Here is a 26,166-nt window from a genome sequence, read left to right as displayed (position 1 = left end):
GCTGGGAAGGGAAGGAAGGGGAAGGGAAGAGGAAGAGGAAGGAAAGGGAAGAGGAAGAGAAGGGAAGTAAGACAAAACTAGCTCACAGATACAGAGAACGACTGGTGATTGCCAGAGGCCAGGGTGTGGGGAATAGGTGAAATGGGTGAAGAGGGTCAAGAGATACAAACTTCCAGTTATAAAATAAAGAAAACGTGGAGATGTATGCAGAGCAAAGTAACTAGAGTTATGAATACTGTATTACATATTTGAAAGTTGCTCTTAAAAGAGTACACCTTAAAAGTTGTCATTACATGAAAAAAAAAACTGTAACTATGTATAGTGACCAATTTAACTAGACTTACTGTGGTGATCCTTTTGCAATATCTGCAAATATTGAATCATTGAAAAAAAAAAAGCAGCTCTTATTTATTTTATCAACATTAGCATCATGAAGACAGTTGTTCAAATCTTGTAAATCCAGAGAAACTTCTGCCGCCGTGAAAGAAAGATGATGTTAGGTATGTCATAGCTATCTCCTGATATTTGGTGCAACCCCAAACCATCTTCTGACAAGTTGGTTCAATAATTATGAAAAATATTGGTGGGAACAATTTCAAGAACTTCAACAGGTGATTCAATCTTCTCTTATTAGAAATTGTTTTTAAAAAAGAAATCATTGGGGCGCCTGGGTGGCTCAGTCGGTTAAGCGTCCGACTTCGGCTCAGGTCATGATCTCTCAGTTCATGAGTTCAAGCCCCACGTCGGGCTCTGTGCTGACAGCTCAGAGCCTGGAGCCTGTTTCAGATTCTGTGTTTCCCTCTCTCTCTCTGACCCTCCCCCATTCATGCTCTGTCTCTCTCTGTCTCAAAAATAAACGTTAAAAAAAAATTAAAAAAAAATTTTCACTAAAAAAAAAAAAAAAAAGAAATCATTATAACCCAAGAATAAACATAATGTTTGAGCAACACTCAAAACCCTTACCTCTAGAACCATTTACACATTTACTGATGAATTTCCTTTATTGAACCAAATCCGAAGCATTAAATATATTTTAGGATTTTTTTTTACATAGTTTCTCATTGGATAAACTCTTTCCTTAACATTTTCCCCTTTACTCCTAAATTATTCCATCAAGGAATTTAGCATTTCTCTAAACTCTTCCTTCATCAGACTCACAATTGATGAGGCAGAGTCCTATAACTCCGCAATGTTTTCTGTATTGGAATCTCAGATCTGTGGAAGTTCTTTCTTATGGCATTAATTTTCTGTACTGTGTCCAGCTACCACAAGGTGATAAAAAGTCACATATGTCTAAATACATCAGCCAGAGTCATGCAGTGATGTCGGTTTTACATTTAATTTTTTCTCCATACGTGAATATTCCTGGCTTGAAAAGATAAAGAAATTTAATGTTTTTTCAAAGAAAGACTAAATAGTCTGATAATTTAGATGTCCCAAATACTAACACAGTCTCTCGGTTTCAGAAGATACACTTTTCCATGGAATTTTGCCCTATTTTTAGAGCTAGAAGATGGACAGTTACCACGTTTAATTCAAACTTCCAAATGGGAACCTATCTGAATTTTTGCTTCAGCAAACCGCATAATTTAAAAGGAAACCCCCAAACAATATTCTATCTATATTTCACATGGACCTTTTCTTCAGTGCTCTATACAAAGAAGCCTTTACCTGAGCGTTCCTCAGGCTGTAAATGAGAGGGTTCAGCATTGGGTTAAAAAGACTATGAAAAAGGGATAATATTTTCTCTTGCTCTTCTCGTTGTTTGGAATCTGGGACCATATAAACGACCATGGCTATGCCAAAGAAGAGTCCAACCACACAGAGATGGGACGAACAGGTGGAGAAGGCTTTTCTGCGGCCTTCCCCAGACTGGATTTTAAGGATGGCCCAGAGGATGCACATGTAGGAGATTAGCATTAAACAGAGGGGCCCAACTAAGACAAACATACAGGCAGCAAGGATAACCAATTGGTTGATCCATGTGTCAGCACAGGCCAACTTGAGGACAGATAGGATTTCACAGAAGAGGTGATTCACTTCCCGGGGTCCACAGAAGGGCAACCGTAGAAGGAGAATTGCATGTACCAGAGCCAGAATAAATCCACATGACCAGGAAGTGACAGCCAGGACCAGGCACAGTCTCCAGCTCATGATGACAGTGCACTGGAGGGGGTGGCAGATTGCCACAAACCTATCATAAGACATCGCCACCAAGATCAGGCACTCCGTAGCAGCAAAACCCAAATACAAAAATGTCTGCATTACGCATGGAACAAAGGAGATGGTCCTCTTCTGATTCACTAAGTTTGCCAACATCTTGGGGACATTATTGGATGCATAGGAAATGTCAATGATGGCCAGGTGGGAGAGGAAGAAGTACATGGGGGTGTGTAGTCTCGAGTCCAGACAGATGAGTCCCAAGATCATGCCGTTTGCCAACAGGCTAAATATGTAGAACAGGGAGAAGATCCAGAAGAGGAGCACTTCCATCTCTGCACGGAGCTGGAATCCCACCAAGATGAATTCTGTGACCCATGACTGGTTGCTTCCCATTTCTTAATGATAGTTTGTCAAGGACTGAAGTGTGAGAAAAGGTCAGAGCTGGAGAATGGACAAAAATTGAAGTTACTTAGCTCAAAATGAGCTCAGAGAAATCTTGTATCCTTGTTCCTACTTGACAGGGGAAGCAAATTGGGTACCTTTTTTATTTCAACTTTTTTTTTTTTAAGGAGGCTCCACACCATCAGGGGGCATGAAATCACAGCCCTGAGATTAAGAGTCTGCTGCTCCACTGACTGAGCCTCCCAGGCACCCCTGATTTGAACTATTAATATGAAAGAAGTTTAAACTCACAGAAAAGGGCCAAGAATTATCCAAAAACTCCCATATTCCTTCACACAGATTCAACAAATTTTAATACCTCTTTCATATATGCCTTATTCTCTTTTTCTCTACGTTTATGTTTTTTTTTTTTCTGAGAGTAGGATGAATTCAGCACTTTATAAAACACTGAGAATTATCATCTATGCCTTTAGAGGATACCCGGCTTGGGTGAATGTAAGTTACTGGGCTAGTGTATATTGGGCTGGAAAATGCATATGGGTCATTCAAAAATATTAGCGTGGTTACAAACTATGTGCATCACAACCTTCCTTGTGTAATCCTGATGGGATGTTGCCCTGGGGTCATTCTCCTCATTTGAACCATTTTATTGCAGTTTTCACTTGTCACTGCAAAGAGGATGGTGACAGCCTACTTGATCTTCTCTCGGCCCTGTTAAGGAGACTAATTATAAGACAGCTGATAAAAAGGGTCTTTGCTACTCTTGAGAATCAGAGTAGATTCACGTGAGGAGGCTCTTCAGGTACCTATTAACTGTATAGAATTGGTCAATATTAACAGTTAAAAGAGTAATATCCACACTATGAAGATATGGATAATCCTCAAGATAAAATCCAAATGTCGTGTATTTGAACAGACATTCCCTTTCACCAAATGGTAAATCTTATGGGCCTGTAATATGTCCTGTACATCTTTACATTTCAAATGACTAGTAAATTCTAGATAAAACAGGCACTCAGGAAATGTTAGATGGATGACTGTCATTTTAGTTAAAAAAAATGGATGTACTGTGTATCTTCTACTTGCCAGTTTCTTTTGACAAAGACATGGTTTCCCCTTCATTAGAGAAGTTCACAGTTAGAAATTAGAGTATGATCACTGGAAAATGAAACAGAGACAAAATCATAGATTCTTTCACCTCCATGAATATGATTGCATGTGGGAGGATTCTATGCATATGTGCGTGAAGTTTGTGACATTGATTTTGCCACAATTAAAGAATATACCTGTAGTATGTAAAGTTGGAGACAACATCAATATTATAAAATCTACAGAGTTGGATACGATGAGCCATGTCTGAAACACATTTAATCTCTGAACATAAAGGATAAAAATATTGTTGAAGGTAATTGATCACTATTCAGTAGGAACACTTGTTTATGAACTTTTTAGTCTAGTCACTTTTGTGTGTGATTGTGTACATCTTTTTATTCTTATTTTAATTACCATTATTTTCAGTTTGCTCTTAAAAACTGAACAACATAAAAACAAAATTGAAAGTAGGTTAAAACTCTTTAGCAGTTAGACTACTGGAATAGAGAAGAAAATGTCCCAATAATGATGCTTGAAATTTCACCTCCCTGATGGAGTAAATGAAACAAAAGCAACTCAAGAAAAGCTTTGCATGGTTGTATGAGCAGTGCTCTCTAGGCAGTCCTGTACACCAGTATTTTTTTCTTTATTTTAAAGAGAGAGAGAGAGAGTACAAGCAGGGGATGGGAAAGGGGGAGAGAGGGAGAGGGAGGAGAGAGAGAGAGAGAGAGAGAGAGAGAGAGAGAGAATATTAAGCAGCTGCATGCTCATCATGGAATCCAACACAGAACTTGATTCCAGGGCCCTGGGATCATGACCTGAGCCAAAATCAAGAGTAGGAGACTCAACCAACTGAGCCACGCCTAGGTTCCCCTCAGAATGTGTTGTGATCAAGAGAACTACATTCTATTTCTTCAATCCTCTCCAGGAATGCTGGCACTCATTCTTCCCTCTTTTGTGATAAGAAAGACATGGACATACAATACAATGATTTTTAAGTCTTATAATTGTCACACAGGGTGATAACCTGGGATAGTTCAAAAAGAAATAATGATATGGCAAACTTACATCTTACAGTGTTGGAGCAAAGACTTACTGTTACTAGAATTTTCTTTTCCATTGAGACAGGTTTCTCTGGACATCAATAGCTTCATTTAGGGTAGGTAATATACAAAGTCCTTTCATTAATTTGGCCATTGCAGAGCTTTATTCAGAGACAATACTTCAATATAAGGCTTCTCATTCTCTGAGTCCCCTCACGCGGAGACAGTCATGCTAGCTCTGCCCACCAACACTGAGTTACAGTTCCATTGGTAGGAAATGGTGAGAGGTGGTGGGGAAGTTCAAGGATGCCCTGACCACTACTCAGTAGGCAGAGGTCCCTAATGTCGGGGAAGGAAACATCCAGGTGCTGATTGCATCTACCTACAGTGCACAATGGGAGTCAGGAGGCAGGATCACCCAGGAATGTCATTCTTGTCCACATAGCCTGTCCTTTATCAACTACCCGTACTGAAAATCACCTCCCAGCACAAATTCATCCCTTCTGCATAAGAACGTGTTAGCACTGGGTTTTCTCACAAGAATCTACTTTGATCTAGAATAAATTTCACAGAGGTGAGAAATGTACCTCTAACATGGGTGCAGTGTCCTGTTCCCTTAGTAGTTTTCAGAGGATTAAATCCCAGGTACAGAAGGAGTCACTCACTAGACTTGCTGAAGTCTCTTCGAAGAACCCCAAGAGCATAGGTTTTATTTTAGAATCAGATGAACATAAAACATTCTTGCATTTCTACTGAGGATTAAAATTCCCAGAAGGATCATAAGAAAAAAGGTGAGGAGGGAAATCCTCTGGGGTAGAGTTAAGGTTGCATGTGATTGGCCTCAAAGGAAAATTCTGGGGTACAAACAGGGCAGATGTGGACATCACACTGTTTCTACACAAACTTTCAAATGTCTCAAGGATTATAAACATGAGAAAAATATCACAATTACAGTACCCAAACTCTAAAAATTTATTACAGTTTTATGAGGTCATGTTTCACAATCCCTATCGAAGCATCTGAGAGAATGGAACTTCTAGATACTTGAGAAGTAGATTCTCAGGGAGCCTGTACCACCCTGAGAGAGAATAGATCCCCCAAGCCAAGATGAATCTCTATCTACAGTAAGGGTTGATAAATCCAAATGAGGAAGGCTTCTAATATACATAAGCAACAAGTATTGAGCCTGTCTCTTGTTTCAGAAAATGTGCCAAATGCTCTATATTGATTACATGGTGTAATCTGATCAGCATTACCATTTTATGGGTGTGGAGACTGAAGTTTGAATATACTAAATTATTTATTCTCTAAGTGTGGTCCAGGGACTAGAAGTGGGAAATCTCGGAGAACCTCAAAGGGTCCATAAGATCAAGACTGTTATCATAATTATATTTAGACTTTTTTACTTTTTCAACCTCCCTCTCTCAAGAGTGTGCCATGGACTATTCCAGAGGCAGCATGGCATGTGATACTGCATGAGACAGAGTGCAGAAGAAATATAAAATCCGCCTGTCCTTGCTTAAGCCAACATTTAAAATTTTTTCAAAAATGTAAAACATAGCTACTCCTTTTACTGATTATTTTTGACTTATAAAATAGTTGTTTATATAAAAATACATTATATTAATATGTAATGGAAATATTTCTAAATGAATCAAAATATTTAATGAATTCTCAGTTTTGATTTCCAATATGATACATATCGACAAATTTCAGGCCCTGTGTTGAACAGCTCAGAGCCTGGAGCCTGCTTCAGAATGTGTGTCTCCCTCTCTCTCTGCCTCCCCCCACCTCGCCACTCACACTCTCTCTTTCTCTCCAAAATAAAAATAAACATTAAAAAATTTTTTAAAAATATTAAAATAACAACAAAAAAGAAATACAACCACATGGAGGAGAGTCAGCACGGTGGAGAAGTAGGGGGACCTGATGTTCCCTCAAATACAGCAGTACGGAGGCTAGAAGACTTGGAATTCCAGGAATTAGGGCTATAGAGTGACAGAAACCTCTGTCACACAATCGTATGATTGAAAACTGAGAGAGATACAACAGGTGGTGTTTATCCACAGAACAGAGAGACAAAAGGAAGAGAAAGAGGTGTGGAAGTGTAGGATTGTATTTGGACAACAGGAAAACCACAGACCAGGGAATGGAAAAAAACAGAGAAAGAACCAGTTTCTAACTCCATCCAGGGTTGCGGGGCTTTCTCTGGACTGGGGCTGACCGCTGTGTGCACACACCTGGGGAGGAGGGGAGTCAGCCCTGGGCTCAGTCACCAGCTGAGGTGCAGTTGGAGAGAGTAGTCCCCTTCCTTGAGTGCTGTGGGAAGAAGGCACATAACTGCTCGAAGGACAAAAGACCCTGCAGGTGCACACCAGGTAGAGGCCCTTTGTCGACTGGCTGCCAGAGTGGCAGTATCCCAGAACTGAGTGCGAGGAGTGGGATCCTTTAAGAAATCAGGGTTTGGATCCCAGCAGATCACCTGAAAGGCACAGGAAACTGTGGAGCAGGACAAACTGGCCCACTCTACCCACGCAGCATTGTGAGGATGGCCTGAACAGAATGGTTTGGGTCACCCGGTCCAGGGAGGAGAGACTGGGGTGTCACTCTTTTTCTCCCCATCACCAACAAGGTGGGGCTTCAGGGAAAGGGCCCACAGTGGAGGTGGGACCCGCCTACAACAAATCACCCCTCTGTGCCTAGTAACTGTGTATCTAACAGAGCAAGACTGACACTGACAGAACCAGACAGTCCCTCCTCCAGACCACAGCAGCTACTTGTTCCAAGGCACCATCAGATATGGGTCCAGCGGTTTTGCATTTTCTGATTTGATTCTCAGTCAATTCTTATTTTATATATATGTATTTTTTTTTCTTTTTTCTACTTCCTTCTCTTCCTTTTATTTCTTCCCTTCTCTATTCTGGTTATTCTGGTTGTTGGTTTGTGTAAGTAGACATTTTTAATCTATTCTTCTTATACCTCTTCTGTATCTCCTTATTCTTTATTCCCCACCCCCTTCTCTCTCTGAATTAAGCCATATAGTTTCTCTGATTCTCTTCCTGGTCAATTTTTTTCTTTTCTTTTCCCCCATCCCTGTCATTTCTCTCTTTGTATGGGATAAGGATTCTTTCTCCACCACCCCCTTTTTAGAATTTTTTCCAGGGCTACTTCAGTGAACAAATCACAGCACACCTGGTGGAAGGTCCGAACCACCACTATGAGTAGGGAGATAGAGCAACGAGAATCACAACAGAAGAGAGCATGCAACACACTCCAAAAACACCTCCTGAAGGGCCAGGCCCTGGACAGTGTATGACCCCTTTTTAATATAGTAGTGCTCACAGGTGCAGGACACATAACAAGCTATTAAAACACATAAAGGACAGAAAACTAGCCTAAATGATGAAATGGAAGAATTCTCCTCGAAAGAAATTCTAGGAAGAAATGACAGCTAGAGAATTGCTCAAAACAGATATAAGCAATATATCTGATCAAGAGTTTAGAATAATAGTCATATAACTAATAGCGGGGCTTGAAAAAAGCATAGAAGACAGCAGAGAATCTATTGCTGCAGAGATCAAGGACCTAAGAAATACTCACGATGAATTAAGAAATGTTGTAAATGAGGTGCAAAATAAACTAGATGCAGTGACAGCAAGGGTGGAAGAAGCAGAGGGGAGAATAAGTGAAACAGAAGATAAAATTATGGGAAATGATGAAGCCAAGAAAAAAAGAGATAAGAAAATACTAGACCAATGAGGGGTGAATTACAGAACTAAGTGACTCAATGAAACGTGATAATATCTGTATCATAGGAGTTCCAGAAGAAGAAGGGGAGTGGGCAGAAGGTTTACTTGAATAAATTATAGCTGAGAAGTTACCTAATCTGGGAAAGGAAGCATACATCCCAATCCAGGAGGCACAGAGAACTCTCTTCCGACTTAACAAGAATAGGTCTTCACCATGGCATATCATAGTGCAACTGGCAAAATACAAAGATAAAGAGAGAATTCTGAAAGCAGCTAGGGACAAATTGGCCTTAACCTTCAAGGGTAGACATATAAGGGTAGTATCAGACCTGTCCACTGAAACTTGGCAGGCCAGAAGTGAGTGGCAGGAAATACTCACTGTGCTGAATAGGAAAAATATGCAGCCAAGAATCCTTTATCCAGCAAGGCTGTCATTTAGAATAGAAGGAGAGATAAAGGTTTCCCAAACAAAAACTGAAGGAGTTCATGACCACTAAACCAGCCCAGTCTGTGAGTGGAATGCTGCAAAGACTACAAAGGACCAGAGACATCACTATAAGAATGAAATGTACAAATTTCTATGGATTTCTATGACACGAAGTCCATATCTTTCAACAGTAACTCTGAATGTAAATGGACTAACTGCCCCCAATCAAAAGACATAGGGTATCAGAACGGATTTAAAAAAGAAAAAAAAATAAGATCAATCTATATGCTGTTTACAAGAGACTTAACTTAGACCCGAAGATACATTCAGATTGAAAGTGAGGGGATGGAGAACCACATATCATGCTACTGGAAGTCAAAAGAAAGCTGGAGTAGCCATACTTCTATCAGACAAATGAGATTTTAAACTGAAGGCTGTAAGAAGAGATGAAGAAGGGCATTATATCATAATTACAAGATCCATCCGTCAAGAAGAGCTAACAATTGTAAATGTTTATGCCCCCAACTTGAAAGTCCCCAAATAGGTAAATCAATTAATCACAAACATAAGCAATCTTATTGATAAGAATATGGTAATTTCAGGGGGCTTTAATACTTCACTTACAACAATGGGAAGTTCATTTAAGCAGAAAATCAATAAAGAAACAATGGCCTTGAATGATACACTGGACCAGATGGATTTGACAGATATATTCAGAACTTTCCATCCAAAAGCAGGAGAATACACATTCTTCTTGAGTGCACATGGAAAATTCTCCAAGACAGATCACATACTGGGTCACAAAACAGCCCTCAATAAATATAAAAGAATTGAGATCATACCATGTGTATTTTCAAATCACAACACTATGAAACTTGAAATCAATCACAAGAAAAAAATTGGAAATCCTCCAAATGCATGGAGGCTAAATAACATCCTACTAAAGAATGAATGGGTCAACCAGGCAATTAAAGAATAAATTAAAAAATATATGGAAGCAAATGAAAATAAAAACATGACAGTCCAAACCTTGGGATGTAACAAAGGCAGTCCTAAGAGGAAAAAATTGCAGTCCAGGCCTATCTCAAGAAACAGGAAAAATCACAAATACAAAACCTAACTTCACACCTAAAGGAACTAGAAGAATAGCAAAGAAACCCCAAAGCCAACAGAAGAGAAATAATAAAGATTAGAGCAGAAATAAACAATATAGAATCCAAATAAATAAATAAGTAAATAAATAACAGTAGAACAGATCAATGAATCAAAGAGATGGTATTTTGAAAAAATAAACAAGTGTTCTCAAAAAAGAAAAGAGAGAAAACCCCAATAGATAAAATCACAAATAAAAGAGGAGAGATGCCAATGAACATCACAGAAATACAATTATTAGAGAATACTATGAAAAATTATATGCCAACAAACTAGACAACCTGGAAGAAATGGAAAAATTCCTAGATACTCACACATTACCAAAACTCAAATGGGAATAGAAAATTTGAACACATAACCAGCAAAGAAATGGAATCAGTTATCAAAAATCTGCCAACAAATAAGAGTTCTTTGGCCAGATGGCTTCCCAGGGGAATTCTACCAGACATTTAAAAAAAAATTTTTTTTTAACGTTTATTCATTTTTGCGAGACAGAGAGAGACAGAGCATGAGCAGGGAAGGGGCAGAGAGAGGGAGACTCAGAATCCAAAACAGGCTCCAGGCTCGGAGCTGTCAGCGCAGAGCCTGACACGGGGCTCGAACTCACGAACCGTGAGATCCTGACCTGAGCCGAAGTCGGACGCACAACTGACTGAGCCACCCAGGCGCCCCGTCTACCAGACATTTAAAGCAGAGGTAATACCTATCCTTTTCAAGTTGTTCCAAAATATAAAAACAGAAGGAAACCTTCCAGACTCATTCTATGAAGCCAGCATTACCTTGATTCCCAAACCAGACAGAGACCCCACTAAAAAGGAGGATTACAGGCCAATATTCCTGATGAATATGGATGCAAAACTTCTCAACAAGTTACTGGCAAATCAAATTCAACAATATATTAAAATAATTATTCACTATGATCAAGTGGGATTCATTCCTGGGCTACAGGGCTGGTTCAATATTTGCAAGTCAATAAATATGATACATCACATTAATAGAAGAAAGGATAAGAACCATATGATCTTGTCAATTGATGCAGAAAACGCATTTGACAAAATTCAGCATCCTTTCTTAATAAAAACCCTCAAGAAAGTCGGGATAGAAGGGACATACCTTAACATCATAAAAGCCATATACGAAAAGCCCACAGCTAATATCATCCTCAATTGTGAAAAACTGAGAACTTTCCTCCTGAGATCAGGAACACAACAGGGATGTCCACTCTCACCACTGTTGTTTAACATAATGCTGGAAGTCCTAGCCTCAGCAATCAGACAATAAAATGAAATAAAAGGCATACAAATTGAGAAAGAAGTCAAACTTTCACTTTTTGCAGATGACATGATGCTTTACATGGAAAGCCCAAAAGACTACACAAAAAGCTGCTAGAACTGATACATGAATTCAGCAAAATCACAGGATACAAAATCAGTATACAGAAATCTGTTGCATTTCTACATACCAATAATGGAGCAACAGAAAGAGAAATCAAGAAATTGATCCCATTCATAATTGCACCAAGAACCATAAAATACCTAGGAATAAACCTGACCAAAGATGTAAAAGATCTGTATGCTGAAAACTATAGAAAACTTATGAAGGAAATCGAAGAAGACACAAAGAAAAACATTCCATGCTCATGGATTGGAAGAAGAAATATTGTTAAAATGTCAATATTACTCAAAGCAATCTACACATGCAGGGTGATCCCAATCAAAATTGCACGGGCATTCTTCTCAGAGCTAGAATAAACAATCCTAAAATTTGTACGGAACCACAAAAGACCCCAAATAGCAAAAGTAATGTTGGAAAAGAAAACCAAAGCAGGAGGCATCACAGTCCCGGACTTTAGCCTCTACTACAAAGCTGTCATCATCAAGACAGTATGGTATTGGCACAAAAATAGACACATAGACCAATGGAATAGGATATAGAACCCAGAATTGGACCCACAAAGGTATGGCCAACTAATCTTTGACAAAGCAAGAAAGAGTATCTAATGGAAAAAAGACAGTCTCTTTAGCAAATGGTGCTGGGAGAACTGGACAGCAACATGGAGAAGAATGAAACTGGACCACTTTCTTACACCATACACAAAAATAAACTCGAAATGGATGAAAGACCTAAATGTGAGACAGGAAACTATCAAAACCCTAGAGGAGAAAACAGGAAACAACCTCTTTGACCTCAGCCACAGCAACTGTTTGCTCGACATGTCTCTAAAGGCAAGGGAAATAAAAGCAAAAATGAACTATTGGGACCTCATCAAGGTAAAAAGCTTGTGCACTGCAAAGGAAACAATCAGTAAAACTAAAAGGCAACCGATGGAATGGGAAAAGATATTTGCAAGTGACATGTCAGATAAAGGGTTAGTATCCAAAATCTATAAAGAATTCACCAAACTCAACACCCCAAAAACCAAATAATCCAGTGAAGAATTGGGCAAAAGCCATGAGTAGACACTTTTCCAAAGACATCCCCAGATGGCTGATAGACACATGAAAAGATGCTCAACATCACTCATCATCAGGAAAAAACAAATCAAAACCATAATGAGATACAACCTCACACCAGTCAGAGTGGCTTAAATTCATAACTCAGGAGACAACAGATGTTGGAGAGGTTGTGGAGAAACAGGAACCCTCCTATACTGTTGGTGGGAATGCAAACTGGTGCAGCCACTCTGGAAAACAGTGTGGAGGTTCCTCAAAAAATTAAAGACTGAATTGCCCTATGACCCAGCAATAGCACTACTAGGAATTTATCCAAAGGATACAGGAGTGCTGATTCATAGGAGCACATTTACCCCAATGTTTATAGCAGCACTTTCAACAATAGCCAAATTATGGAAAGAGACCAAAGGTCCAACAACCGATGAATAAATAAAGAATATGTGGTTTATATATACAATGGAATACTACTTGGCAGTAAGAAAGAATGAAATCCTGTCATTATGCAACAACATGGATGGAACTGGAGAGTATTATGCTAAGTGAAAGAAGTCAGTCAGAGAAAGACAGATACCATATGTTTTCAGTCATATGTGGAATTTGAGAAACTTAACAGAAGACCATGGGGGAAGGGAAGGGGAAAAAATCGTTTCAAACAGAGAGAAGGCAAACCATAAAAGACTCTTAAATACAAAGAACTAAGGGTTGATGGGTAGCGGGCAGGGGATGGGGAAAATGGATGATGAGCATTGAGGAGGGCACTTGTTGGGATGAGCACTGGGTGTTGTATGTAAGCCATGAATCATGGGAATCTATCCCTGAAGTCAAGAGCACACTGTGTACTCTGTTGTTAGCTAACTTGACAATAAATTATGTTTAAATTAAAAAGATACAACCACATAAAAATGTCTTTCAGTCCTTGGTAATTTTTAAGAGTTCAAAGAGGTCTGGAAACCATATATTAGAGTACCACTAAACTAATTGGTAGATTGCCAATCTAGAAAGGGTCAGAGCTGGAAACAAATGAATCTTATCTGATACCAATAGTTTTATAGTTTTCTCTTGTTGTTGCCACAAATGAACACAAACGTATCAGCTTAAAACAGCACACATATGGCATATATATATATATATATATATATATATACACAATGGAATATTACTCAGCCATTAAAAAAGAATAAAATATTTTCATTTGTACCAACATGGATGGTTGTAGAAGTATAATGCTAAGTGAAATAAATCAGGCAGAGAAAGATAAATACCACCATTTGGTTTCACTCATATGTGAAATTTAAGAAACAAAACAAACGGAGAAAGGAAAAGAGACACACACAAAAAAAGATTCTGAACTATAGAGGACAAACTGGCAGTTACCAGAAGGGAGGTGGGTGTGGGGATGGGAAACATGGGAAGGGGATTAAGAGTAGTCTTATGATGAGCACTGAACAATGTATAGAATTGCTGAATCACTATGTTGTACACCTGAGGCTAACATAACACTGTATGTTAATTATATTGGAATTAAAAAAAATTAAAAATTATATATACATATATATACACGTTCATATACACACACACACATACACTCTCTCACACACACACAATGTAAAAAAAAAACACCCAGACACATTAACAACAACAACAAAAACCCTAAGCTACAAGTGTTATCTCTCAGTTTCTCTGGGTCAGAAGTTCTGGTGTCGGATTCTCCGTTTCTGTCTCACAGGCTAAATTCAAAGATGTGGCTGGGTCTGCAGTCCTCCTGCAGTCCTCATTGAGGGCGCCCTCCATCCTCACACTTGAGATCTCCTGACCTCCTCCTCTGCTGTTAGATGGGAAAACACCCTGCTTTTGGAAAGCTCACCAGACCTGATTAGGCCCACCAACATAACCTCCAGAGTTTAAGATCAGTTGGTTTTGCAAAACATCTTCACAGCAGAGCCCAGATTAGCCCTTGATTAAAAAAGAGGGGCAGGTTCCTCAGGGGGCCATCTTGAGGATCCCACCACCCACAGTCTCTTAATTACAGAGCAGTGCCTTCATTTTCTAGATCCTGTACCTTTCCTCAGACAGGTGCTATCCTGTGACTCTCTTTATCATCTGCCACATGCACCTCCAGGACTCCCTCCCCAGATAATCAAAGTAATTCTGACACTTAACTCACAGGGACACAAATTTCCATTTCTGTGTCTCATGCTAAGTAACAAGACCAGCATATTTTAAAGTTCCTTTTAATTCCTAATTTATACAAGTTTAAGAGAACCCTTTTTTTGCACAGTGCACACACCTGGCCCTCGGCCTGATGCTCTTACAGCACAATGACCATATTTTTCTCAGCATCTACATTTAGAAGAGCACTTAGATAACAGGTACAGCAATGTTTTACTTAAAATAATAGAAGAAGCAATAACATGAATATGGCCCATATTTGGAGGAGTCAGTGGAGACGAGGCACAGACTCAAAGAAACATCTATAGCCTATAAAGCCATGACATACATTTTCACATTTTTGATACTAATTTGATGACTTGTTCTCCTTGGAGCTATGTTGTTCATACCTTGTAATAACCTTGTGCAGAGCTATTTAGCATAGAAATGAGCTGTGGGTTAGTTAAATCAAGTTCTGCCTAAGACCAGCCATTTTCCACTGATATGACAACTTGTGAAAGATTTAACTGGATCTCCCAATACATTTGGTCATCAATATCAGCATTGTCATATCACTTACTTACATAATGTAGCTGAATTTTAGCAATAATGTCAATGTTACCTCACAGCAGAGCATAGTCATGGTACAATTCAGTTTCATTACAGAACATATCAGAGATATGTAACAATTATAGTCGTATTTGCTATGACATTCCAACAGGTTTGGCCCTTGTCCATTTACCAGATTATCATGACAGGTGTCATTATAATTAGCCAAGATTCACTGATTTCTCAGTTCCAGTCAATTGAAGACAAAACCAGTTACCCTATCTCAGTTTAAAGTCTTGTACTGAAACTAGTTTTTATTGTGTATCATTATATATTGATGAGGATACTCCGTTATTCCAAACAGTTCCTTTTCCTCCCAGCTGATGAACTTGACACATCTTAGAAGTTCGTGAGCTTTGTCATGCTGTACAGAGGCTGTCAAAAGGGCCTGCAGTCTCCACCACCACCCTGCCTGCATGGTGATGCCCTTTCTTTACATGGCAAAGATTTGCCTTTTATAGGAACCCACAAATGTACAAATGTACAAAACACTTGGTATGTGGCTTGCTTTCTTCACAGGAATATTGAAAATCAGAATGATTCTGAAAAGGTCTAATATTTATCAATTTTGCAAACGTTATGTCTTGTGCTTTTTGCATCATCTCTAATAATCTTTGCCTACCAATGGTCATGAAGACATTCATCTATTTTATTTTCTAAAGTCTACATGGCTTCAGGTTGTATATTTAAGTCTAAAAGATTCTATGTTAATGTGGTATTTTTTATAGCACAAGGTGAAAATGCCACCTGCCAGATTTCATTGGGAGCAAAATGCCTTTCCCCATGTTGGTTTTTGGTATCCTTCATACGTGCCTCTGTTTGTACAGCGTTCTCCTCAGGGCACCCTTGACCTCTGTGTTCCTCAGGCTGTAGATCAGTGGGTTCAGCATAGGGTTGAAAAGGCTGTAAAACAAGGAGAGGATCTTCTGCTGCTCCTCGGGGTGGTGGGATTTGGGGGCCATGTACATGACAATGGCGCTTCCAAAGAAGAGCCCCACCACGCAGAGGTGGGAGGAGCAGGTGGAGAAGGCCTTTCTGCGGCCCTCCCCAGACTGGATCCTCAGGATGGTGAACAGGATGCGCGTGTAGGACACCAGCACCAGGCAGAGGGGCCCTAGTAAGATAAATACACAGGCCGCAAAAATGACCACTTGGTTGAGCCAGGTGTCAGCGCAGGCCAGCTTGAGGACAGATAGGATTTCGCAGAAGAAGTGATTGATTTCATGAGGTCCACAGAAGGGCAGCCTCAGGATGAGAATTAAATGGACGAGGGCCAGGAGGAAGCTAAATACCCAGGAAGTGATGGCCAGGACTGTGCACACTCTCCAGCTCATGATGACAGTGTAATGGAGGGGATTGCAGATCGCCACAAGCCTATCGTAGGACATCACGACCAAAATCAGGCACTCTGCGTGAGCAAAAGCTAGATACAAAAAAGTCTGCATAATGCAAGGAACAAAGGATATGGTTCTTCTCTGAGTCAAAAGATTTGCCAGCATCTTGGGTACATTGTTGGAAGCATAGGACATATCAACGATGGCCAGATGGGAGAGGAAGAAGTACATGGGGGTGTGCAGTCTAGAGTCTAAGCAGATAAGCCCTAAGATGACCCCATTCCCCAGAAGAGTGAGGGTATAGAAGAGACAGAAAAGTCCAAAGAGAAAAAACTCCAGTGCTGGATAAACCTGGAATCCCAGCAAGGTGACTTCTGTGACCCATGTCTGGTTGCTTCCCATGCTCCTATGGCAGAGACAGACAAATCCATGTTCACAACCAGAAGATCAGAGTTCCAGGACAATCAAGACACAGAATATTACTAAATGTTACAGAATGAGCATTTTGAAATATATTACTCTGGATGGATTTACGGTCATTTATCTTTAGATATGTTAAAAAACAGTGTGCTCATGTAAACCAGAAAATTCCACTTGTATCAATGGAATGGCAGGATATATATGTATACAATTTGTTATAGGTAATATTACAACATGATACATCATATACTGCACCTAAGAGCATACACACACACACACACACACACACACACACACACGCAAACATATGTTGTTTTGGAGGATTCAGGTGTTCTGGCTTCCCTTCAAGGGTGCGAGTCTTGATTATTACTAGAGTTAGAAGTGAGACAACCCAGACGGAACATCTGCACTGGAGATATTTTTGTCTCCTAAGTTTGCTTGTCTTCTTGGTCCAAGATATGAAGTGATTAGGGTCCTTTTCTTTATATATGTTGCTTACTTATCCTTTTACCTTCACACATGCTTTTCTACCCATTTATTTCAGATTTGAAATGCCTTCTAAGTAAATTCTCAATTTTATGATATCTTTAAAACTTTGTAAGCCCCTCGTTTTCAGCTAATACTCCCTACAAGCATCTTCTAGTACCTCTTTTCCATCTCCAGTGTTTGTGGTTTTATTCTGAGAGGTTTATTTACTACTTTATGACCATTAGATGCTGAAATGTGGGCACAAGTGAAAGAATTCTTTGGCTGCAAGCAATGAACACATGTACATATCCTACATTCAGGTAAATATGATGATATTTTTGCAGCTTTTTCAAGATTGAAACTCAAAAGGGAAAATGAATTTACATTAACAGTTATCTTGTAATTGTATTTTCTTTGGGTGTTTTCTCCTTTCCCTTCCATAACTTAAGACAGAGACAAATCTCAGAGCTCATTTTCTAGTGTGACAGAATTGTTTGTCATCAGGATGTCTTTGCCGCTTTGGCAATTCCTATCGCCATTAACTCCCCTCAGATCTTCTACACCTGTTACCATGCTGACTGCCCACTGCTGTTTTGATGTGTTCTGGGCAGGTCACAGGGAGTGGGGATAGGTGGAGCATTGGTTGGATATTTCTTTCCAGGGAGCTCCTCCTGGGAGGTGGCTAGGGTTGTCCAGAGGCAGAAATGGTCATGGAACTGCCACATGGTTATGTTACGCTGAGAAACCATGTGACCTGATGCTGTCCCTTTACACTCTCTTCACATTTTTCCCAGAAACAGCCTGAGACCTATCTTTACTTTCTAATTAGGCAGTAGTTTCAAATCCAACAGAACTTTCAAAATAATTTCATTGCTCTCTCTGTAAAAATTTAGATCCTCAAATTCATATTTTAAAATCAGGATTATATTGTATAGACTTTTTAAACTACCCTCTTCCCTTAATATAATGAACATTTTTCATGTGTTAAAATAATATTTTACAGATATTATTTAAAACTAACATATATTCTATTATAATTTATTTAATTTCTTATTGTTGAAAAATTTTTGGTTCTCATTTCTCTTATGTTTATCAGCACTGAGATAAATATTCTTTCAAACTGAAGTTCTGCTATATTCATGGTTACTTCTTTAGGACATATTCTAAAATTCAAATTGCGGATGTTAGAGACATTTGAAAGCTTGTGATTCCTATGATCAGCTCACCTGCAGGAAAAACATACCGATTTCTCCCTCTGACTGTGGGAGAATTGTGTTTCTCTCCCACATGGTCAGCTATACTAAGTATTATAAGTTACGAACTTTGAAAATGGAATATGTGAATAGTTTATACAGTTTAAATTTATATTTCAACAATCCATTAACACATACTCCTTGAATACATCATCTGTTCTGGCCTGTTTCAAGCTCTCGAAGAACAAAGTAGACACAAAAGTAGACACATTCTGAAAGAGATACAGGTAGCGAAGATGTCAGGTGGTGTATTTGTAATCTACTCCTCATGTTTCCATTTAGGAGAAATCTCCCTCCCCCAGATGGAAACACTGTTCTCTATATGATTTGCAGAACAGGAAACAGGAAGTGAGGATGCCCTTTCTCTGCTCTCATTTTTGGCCATATACATTTCTACTCCTTCAGGTTAAAGCCTGCAGGAATATGTACTGTCCTGTTTAGAGGTGGGAATGGGCTAATGATTGGGATTTTAATTTGGAGAGACATTTTGTTAAAGATATAGACCATGTTTTTCAATAAACATAACTAATAAAATATATATTTTTTTAAATTTTTACCTGATTTCTTGGTTTATTTCTCTATTTCTTCAGACCAGGATAAAGGAGACACCATGGTTGATTACCACCCCTAAAAACCAAGAGCAAAGAAATAAAATATTTGTTGACAGTGGAAAGTATGATGAAGAAAATAAACAGGGTAATATGATTAAAAGTCACTTGGTTTGAAGGGGGGTGGTGGTTCTTTAAATGGGATTGTCAGGAAAAAAATCTCTCCAATAAAAAAACACATGGGTGGAATGTAAATGATGAAGGGGGGTGCACCCAGTCTAAAGCCAAAGTAGACGTTCCTTGCACAGGGAACCGTAAAGACAAAATCCCTGTGTGGGAAGGATTTAGTGAGGTCTGGGAACAGAAAAAATCCAATGTACCAGAACCATGGTGACCAAGAAGATGTAAAATATTCATTGTAATCCTGCTTATATTAAAAAAAAAAAAAAAGAAAAAAGGAACGCTCATAAAGTTTACAAGTTGGAGGCAGATTAAAATAGCTGGCTACTTTTATAACATAGAATATGATGCAGACATTTAAAAGGTTAATATAGATCTAGGGGTGCTTAGGTGGTTCAGTTTGTTAAGCATCTGACTCTTGATTTTGGCTCAGGTCATGATCTTATGGTTCAGGAGTTCAAGCCCCACAGTGGGTTCTGAACTGACAGTGAGGAACCTGCTTGGGATTCTCTGTTTCCCTCTCTTTCTGCCCCTCCCCAGCTTGTGTGCTCTCTCTTTCTAAAATAAATTTAAAAATTTTTAAAAAGTTTCATGTAGATCTTTGTACAGTGGAATGAAAAGTTTTCCACATAAAGTAAAAAAAATGTGTATATAGTATGATCCAACTTATATTTTAAAATATAAACATATTTACACACATATGTCTTTTGTATATATATATATATGTATATATATATGTATATACATATATATATATGAAAATTCTGTAAGTTAAACATGAAATTGTTTATATTGATTATTTCCAGACAGTAGGATTGTATAGGGATTCATCTTTTATAGAAATCGTTTGTCTGTTTAATAAACTTCATGCATTAATCAGGGGAAACAAGATATTTTCATTTTGGAAAAATCTATAATGTAACATAAAACAAAATTTGCACATTGTTCCTGCTCATCTTGAGAGTAATCCTCCCCAAATTTTACCAGGAATCTCACATCAGAGCAGATTTTCTGAGAGTTTCAACTGGGAGAAATATATCAGTACATTATAAAAAATAGTAACCTTTGACAGGAATGGGGAAATGGAAAACCTCAAGCTCATTTTTTTTTTATGCAGATGTTTTTTTCCTGAATCATCCTAATAGAGAAAAAGATCAAGATCTTCCTTCAAATAAAAGTAGAAATAGGGGCGCCTGGGTGGCTCAGTCGGTTGAGCTACCGACTTCAGCTCAGGTCGTGATCTCACAGTTTGTGAGTTTGAGCCTCACTTCAGGCTCTGTGCTGACAGCTTGGAGCCTGGAGCCTGCTTCAGATTCTGTGTCTCCCTCTCTCTCTGCCCATCCCCACTCATGCTCTGCTCTGTCTTAAAAATAAATAAAACATTAAAAAAATTTTTTTTAAATTGAAATAGATCTGAAATCAGGTTGAAAATTATTGCAACACCTGCCAAAATATGAAAAAGAGTACAGGCAGAGCTGTGACTTTGTACAGGCCAGAGAAAGGACCTTTGTCATTCAGAGATGCACACCGTATTGCCCTTTTAGTTTCCTTATTTGCAATGCAGCTTTTGGGGATTGGAGGTGAAAAACTGAAACACTGAGGACAGAAATAAAACCAGTACCTGTAAGCAGACTCAGAAGTGACAGAGAGTTTAGCAATCATCCAGTCCAGGAATCTTTCCATCAGGATCTTAGAAAAAGTCACTTAGAATCGCCCTGCCTACTGGAGGGGACTTTTTATTCCAAGCCAGTTCATGAAGGCCTCCTCTTCCCCTGGATACTGTTCAAGTGGTACTTTCCTGTTCCCCTCTGTGAGTTCACTTTATTCATATTCTTGTGGTTGACCAGCGTGCTTACTAGTAGACAATGTGCAGAGTGAGCAGAATTGCAAATTTGAGAGACATTCACCCTCTTTCACAGGAACTTACGTGTCTATGCCTATGTGGATTTGGTGTTTCTCTTAGAAAAAGGTGGTCATCTTAACTTCCTAGGTTTTGGGTGCACACTTCACTGGAGGTGCCAAGAAATAGCAACAAACTACGATTGGTAAAATATCTTACAAAGTCACTCAAATATTACGGATTTTATTTGGGCTGATAGGTCTACTTTTGACTTGTTTTTAAATTCATGCAAAGAGAGCACAGTTAAAGGATGTATATTGAACTTCCAATTAGCAGATATGAAATGGGAAACTGTTCAATTGTTTGGACAATGCATATGTAATGACAGAATGGAATATGGCATTTTGTGGACAGACCAAATATTGTGTTAATGGGTCCCAGTGAATCAAACCAAATAGGGGGGTTCAGAGAGCTCCTAACGCCCAAGTCCTCCAGGAACAGGAACATCTTGTCAACATTTAAGGCTCTTCTTGAATAAGCACATTCTGTCACTAGGGAAAGCAAGGCAAAAGTAATGACAGAAAATTTGATAATGCCTTTGGAAACAAGTCTTATATGCAGGTCTTAGAGCTAATAAAGACACAGGAGGCAGGAAAGACTAAATTTCTTTCCAAAGATTCCCTTTGGATGAGTCATAGGAGATGAAATGTGATACGAGCTTCATATTATCAGGTGGGTAGGAGAAGGAAGGTAGGCTGAGCACAGAGCCTGTGCCCAGGACAGGCTCTCTGGGCCTGACATGGAATCCTGAGAGTGGACCAAAGGAAAAGCACAGTGGGCTCATCTGTGATGGGTCCCTCGTGTTCCTACTGCGCCCAGGCCAGTGACCCTGGACAGCAGACACATGGATGCGTCAGCTATCAGCTACGCCAGTCATTAGCTTCCCTTTCCCAAATGATTAGAATTGTCTGATTAATCCAAGTGCATAATGAAAGCAATCTGGACTTACGGAGGTTTACATGTAATTTGTTTTCTAAGACATCTGAAAGAAACTGGTAGCCTATTTCCAAAATGGCAGGAATGAATAGAGAGGCAAATAGAATTCTTAGCGAAACAATTTGTTTCATAAACTGTGAACTACAAACACACCATATGTCATGCAGGATGTGAACTGCACCCTTTTACAGTTTTGTAGGAAGGTCGCGAGGAGACCACTCTACAATGACGGCTAACTACACATACCAGTTGCTGGTCAGCTCATCTGTGAGGACAAGGAAAATAGAATGCAATAGAAGGTGAGAGCATTTTTTCTCTTTTAAATGTTGGCGTGGTTTTGCATTTTGAATTTCACAGCTCAAGTCAGGTTTGGTTTTCCTCTGAGAAAAAGCCTGTGGCAAATAACAAAGAGAAAAATGTCTACAATGATTTTAGTGCCACCTTAGCTACATATTAAAGAAAGATCTTCAGTGCACAGAACAAGGGCAAGTTTCATGGATACATTTCTCTGTTCTTCCACAGCATGAAAATTCACAGGGACTGAAAATAGCAAGATCCTGAGCAAGGATGAAAGCACCATGGTTAACAGTGCTGATCAGAGCATCACCCCAATCTCCATTCTGCAAGGTGAGCTTATGAACTAAAGCCACTTAGTCTATGCCTCACTGCTGCTGTTTGTTTGTTTGTTTGTTGAGCACGCTTCACACCCAGAACGGAACCCAATGCCGGGCTTGAACTCAGGACCCAGACAGAGATCAAGACCTGGGCTGAGATCAAGAGTCGCACACTTAACCAAATGAACCACCCCGGTGCCCCTCAACTCATTGTTTTCATCCATAAAAAAGTGACAACAGAGGTCTAAAGGGTGGCGGTGAAGAATAACTACATTAAACTGGCATATTCTACGAGTTACAGAAAGGTTAACTGTGGCTAATAGCATTAATAAGACCACAAATGTCAAGAAAGAGTCCAAATCATCAGCATTAGCGATCCAACAAAATAATGAGATTGTAAACTCACATTTATCTTGCCTCCGTTTGGTTATTTTGGAGTTGAAATAGAAAACGCACCACTTTTGCTTCAGATTGTGTCTCCCTCTTGCTCTCTGCCCCTCCCCCCACTCGCACTCTGTCTCTATCAAAAACAAATAAACATTTAAAAAATTAAAAGGAAAAAAAGGGGCACCTGGGTGATTCAGGTGGTTAAGCGTCTGACCTCAGCTCAGGTCATGATCTCACGGTTTTTGAGTTCGAGCCCACATGGGACTCTGTGCTGACAGCTGGGAGACTGGAGCCTGCTTCGGATTCTGTCTGTCTCTCTCTCTCTGCCCTTCCCCCACTCACGCTCTGTCTCTCTACCAAAAATAAATAAACATTAAAAAAAAAAAAAAGAAAAAAGAAAACACACCACATTACTTTCATTTCTGTTAATGTTTTTATATACTGATTTAAAAAATTAAGTTTCAAACAGATTTTAAAGAAAAGGAAAAATCCTTTAAAGGAAACTCACTCCCGGATTCAGGAAGAAAACACAGGTTTTAAAACTCAAAAATCTCTTGAAAGGAAAGGAGGCTGTACTTTGGGTATTTAACACTGACCCACAGTGAGAGTATGTAATGATCACTCTGAGGGAGAGTCCTGGGGTGTCAAAGATGGGGTTCTGGGGCAATTTTCACACTTACTCAGAAATTACTTAGCATCTTCCAACAGTGACTTCAAGACTTGATCTTACCGAGCAGGAGTGTAACAAACAAACATGGATTCTGGGCTCAACTGCCTGGGTTTCCATTCTGATGTGGCTGCATATGTAGTTTTGCAACCTCTCTGAGCCTCTCCCTTCGTCAGCATCACCAGCTGCGAAATGGGTTGAACGATAACCCTACCTCATGGGTTAATTTACACAAGACATTTAATAAGTGCTTAATGATCTATTTGGGGATTTAGAAGCCACCATGCAGAGTAACTTCTGGATCCAATAAGGAAATATGTTAAGAATCATAATGTTCCTCTGCTGAAACATAGAACAAAAAGAGAATCAGTACATCAACAGACCTGGGTTTCCCTTGTAAGAGAATGCTATCTGTCTCCCGGGCAAGCAATTAGTGGGTCCTGTTTGGGCAGAGGATGTTTCCCCATGTCTGCAGGGGCAGGCGTTTAACAGGCAGGGAAGGAAGATCCGTCTCAGGGCAAGGAACCACTTACCTGTGACTTCAGGATTTTTTTATTTGTAAGGAGAGACACCTGGGCCACGTGACCTCTGAAGTTCTTTGTAGCCCTTTAGTCAGACCGTATCCTACATGCTGATTCCTCTTCTCTCACACAGTCAAGACAAAGCTAAGAGCTGCCACATGAGGACGATGAGGGGAGTGTGGACAGATGGTCCTAGAGGGCCAGAAGCAGACAGGGAGCGGTACCTAGAGATCCTCACCAGGACTCTAGTTCTGAAGGTAGGCTTAGGGCCACATGGAAGGCAGCTAGTCACTAATGCCCAGAGCCAGCAATTTCATTCCTACCCCCTTTCCCCATATCCCACCTGCAAACCCCTTCTAGGGGCTATGAACCACATTTACTTACAGTGGTATAATCTGTGTTCTTTTCTTCAAACATAGCCTTGGGTTTAAAAGAAACCGCACAGGGAAGGACCAAAATTAACTCTCCTGTGCAAAAGGGGTCTCATCGGGAGGTGAAGCCCATAGACACGGTTCTCTTGGCGGAACCTGATGATAGATCTGCTTCCGCAAGCAAGGGCTTTCTTCTGTCGTCATTTGAACCCAGCTCCCTCCCTGCAGACACAGATAATGATTCAAGGGACAGAACCACATAGCATTCCATCCACTCCCATTCTCCTCAGAGAGATTTAAAGTTTGCTACTTTTCTTTCGGCAGGCGAACCACTAAACAGATTTCCCATGTGTATTCATTTTGCTCTTTTGATGTCCCCTGGGAATTTTTATGTGCATTTGTTTGGGACTTGTGTGTGTGTTTTTGTGTTTGCTTGGGGTTAGGTGAGGTCAGGATGTCTCTAAACTATGCAAGACCCTGGCACAGTAAATAAAAAAAATTCAAGATCATGTCATAAATTAATTTCTCTCAATATGTATTTTACCAGTCTTAAAATTTCCCCACACTGGAATTCTTTCTGTTTGTAGAAAAGAGGCTGTGATCGCTTGATCTTTCATGGTAGGGGTCCCATGGGTCCTGTTAAGACATCATCTCGGAGAAATAGATTTCTCCTAATAGAGGAATGTTATTGCCAGATAATCACTGAACATTTCTGACTTACAAGTATTTTTGACTTGGCAGTTTAGATATATTTCTCCCTTAATTTTCTTTTTGTAAAGACATTTTTAATGTTTATTTTTAATTTTTGAGACAGAGAGACAGAGCATGAGTGGGAGAGAGGCAGAAAGGGAGAGGGAGGCATAGAATCCACGAAGCAGGCTCCAGGCTCTGAGTTATCAGCTCAGAGCCCAACGCGGAGCTTGAACCCACGAACTGTGAGATCATGACCTGAGTTGAAGTCAGACGCTTAACTGATTGAACCACCCAGGTGCCCCTCTCCCTTAATTTTCTGAAGTTTATCCTCCATTTCAAACTTCTTGAGATTTCTGGACCACATTTTATTTCTTCATCCTGAGTTAAGACTTACAGTTGAAATGAATTTCTCTCTCTCAATCTCTCTCACCCTCTCTCATGCACTAAGTGATGTTTGATGATAAGAAAGTCCTTCCACTTCTAACTTCCAGAGGGTCTATCTAAAGTTTCAGTTCTTAAACTGTGGTAGAAAAGACACTTCAAAATAAAAGTATTTAATCTATTGGACAGGGGAAAAAAATATATATATATATATGGAAGCGAGGCATATTGGAGTTATTTCTTTTCTTAAAATAA

General features: G+C 39.5%; 2 protein-coding genes across 2 annotated transcripts; both read right to left on the bottom strand.

The window, feature by feature from the left end:
- Positions 1 to 1,626: 1,626 nt before the first annotated feature.
- LOC109269198 (olfactory receptor 2A2-like) lies at positions 1,627 to 2,562 on the bottom strand. The gene has a single exon (XM_019453079.2). It carries the CDS (start codon positions 2,554 to 2,556, stop codon positions 1,627 to 1,629), a length of 930 nt encoding a protein of 309 aa, XP_019308624.2. The 5' UTR covers positions 2,557 to 2,562.
- Positions 2,563 to 16,041: 13,479 nt separating this feature from the next.
- On the bottom strand, positions 16,042 to 16,974 carry LOC109268880 (olfactory receptor 2A14-like). Its single transcript, XM_019452539.2, has one exon. It carries the CDS (start codon positions 16,972 to 16,974, stop codon positions 16,042 to 16,044), a length of 933 nt encoding a protein of 310 aa, XP_019308084.2.
- Positions 16,975 to 26,166: the final 9,192 nt, after the last annotated feature.

The sequence above is a fragment of the Panthera pardus genome, unplaced genomic scaffold (genome assembly GCF_024362965.1).
Source record: "Panthera pardus isolate Hobbes unplaced genomic scaffold, ASM2436296v1 HiC_scaffold_8, whole genome shotgun sequence".
Lineage (NCBI taxonomy): Eukaryota > Metazoa > Chordata > Mammalia > Carnivora > Felidae > Panthera > Panthera pardus.
Note: the sequence above shows the minus strand (reverse complement) of the source record. Positions and strands in the feature narration are given on the sequence as shown.

Bases quoted from the DNA above. Each gene is read 5' to 3' on its own strand.
- LOC109269198 (XM_019453079.2), bottom strand. From the start codon at position 2,556: ATGGGAAGCAACCAGTCATGGGTCACAGAATTCATCTTGGTGGGATTC.
- LOC109268880 (XM_019452539.2), bottom strand. From the start codon at position 16,974: ATGGGAAGCAACCAGACATGGGTCACAGAAGTCACCTTGCTGGGATTC.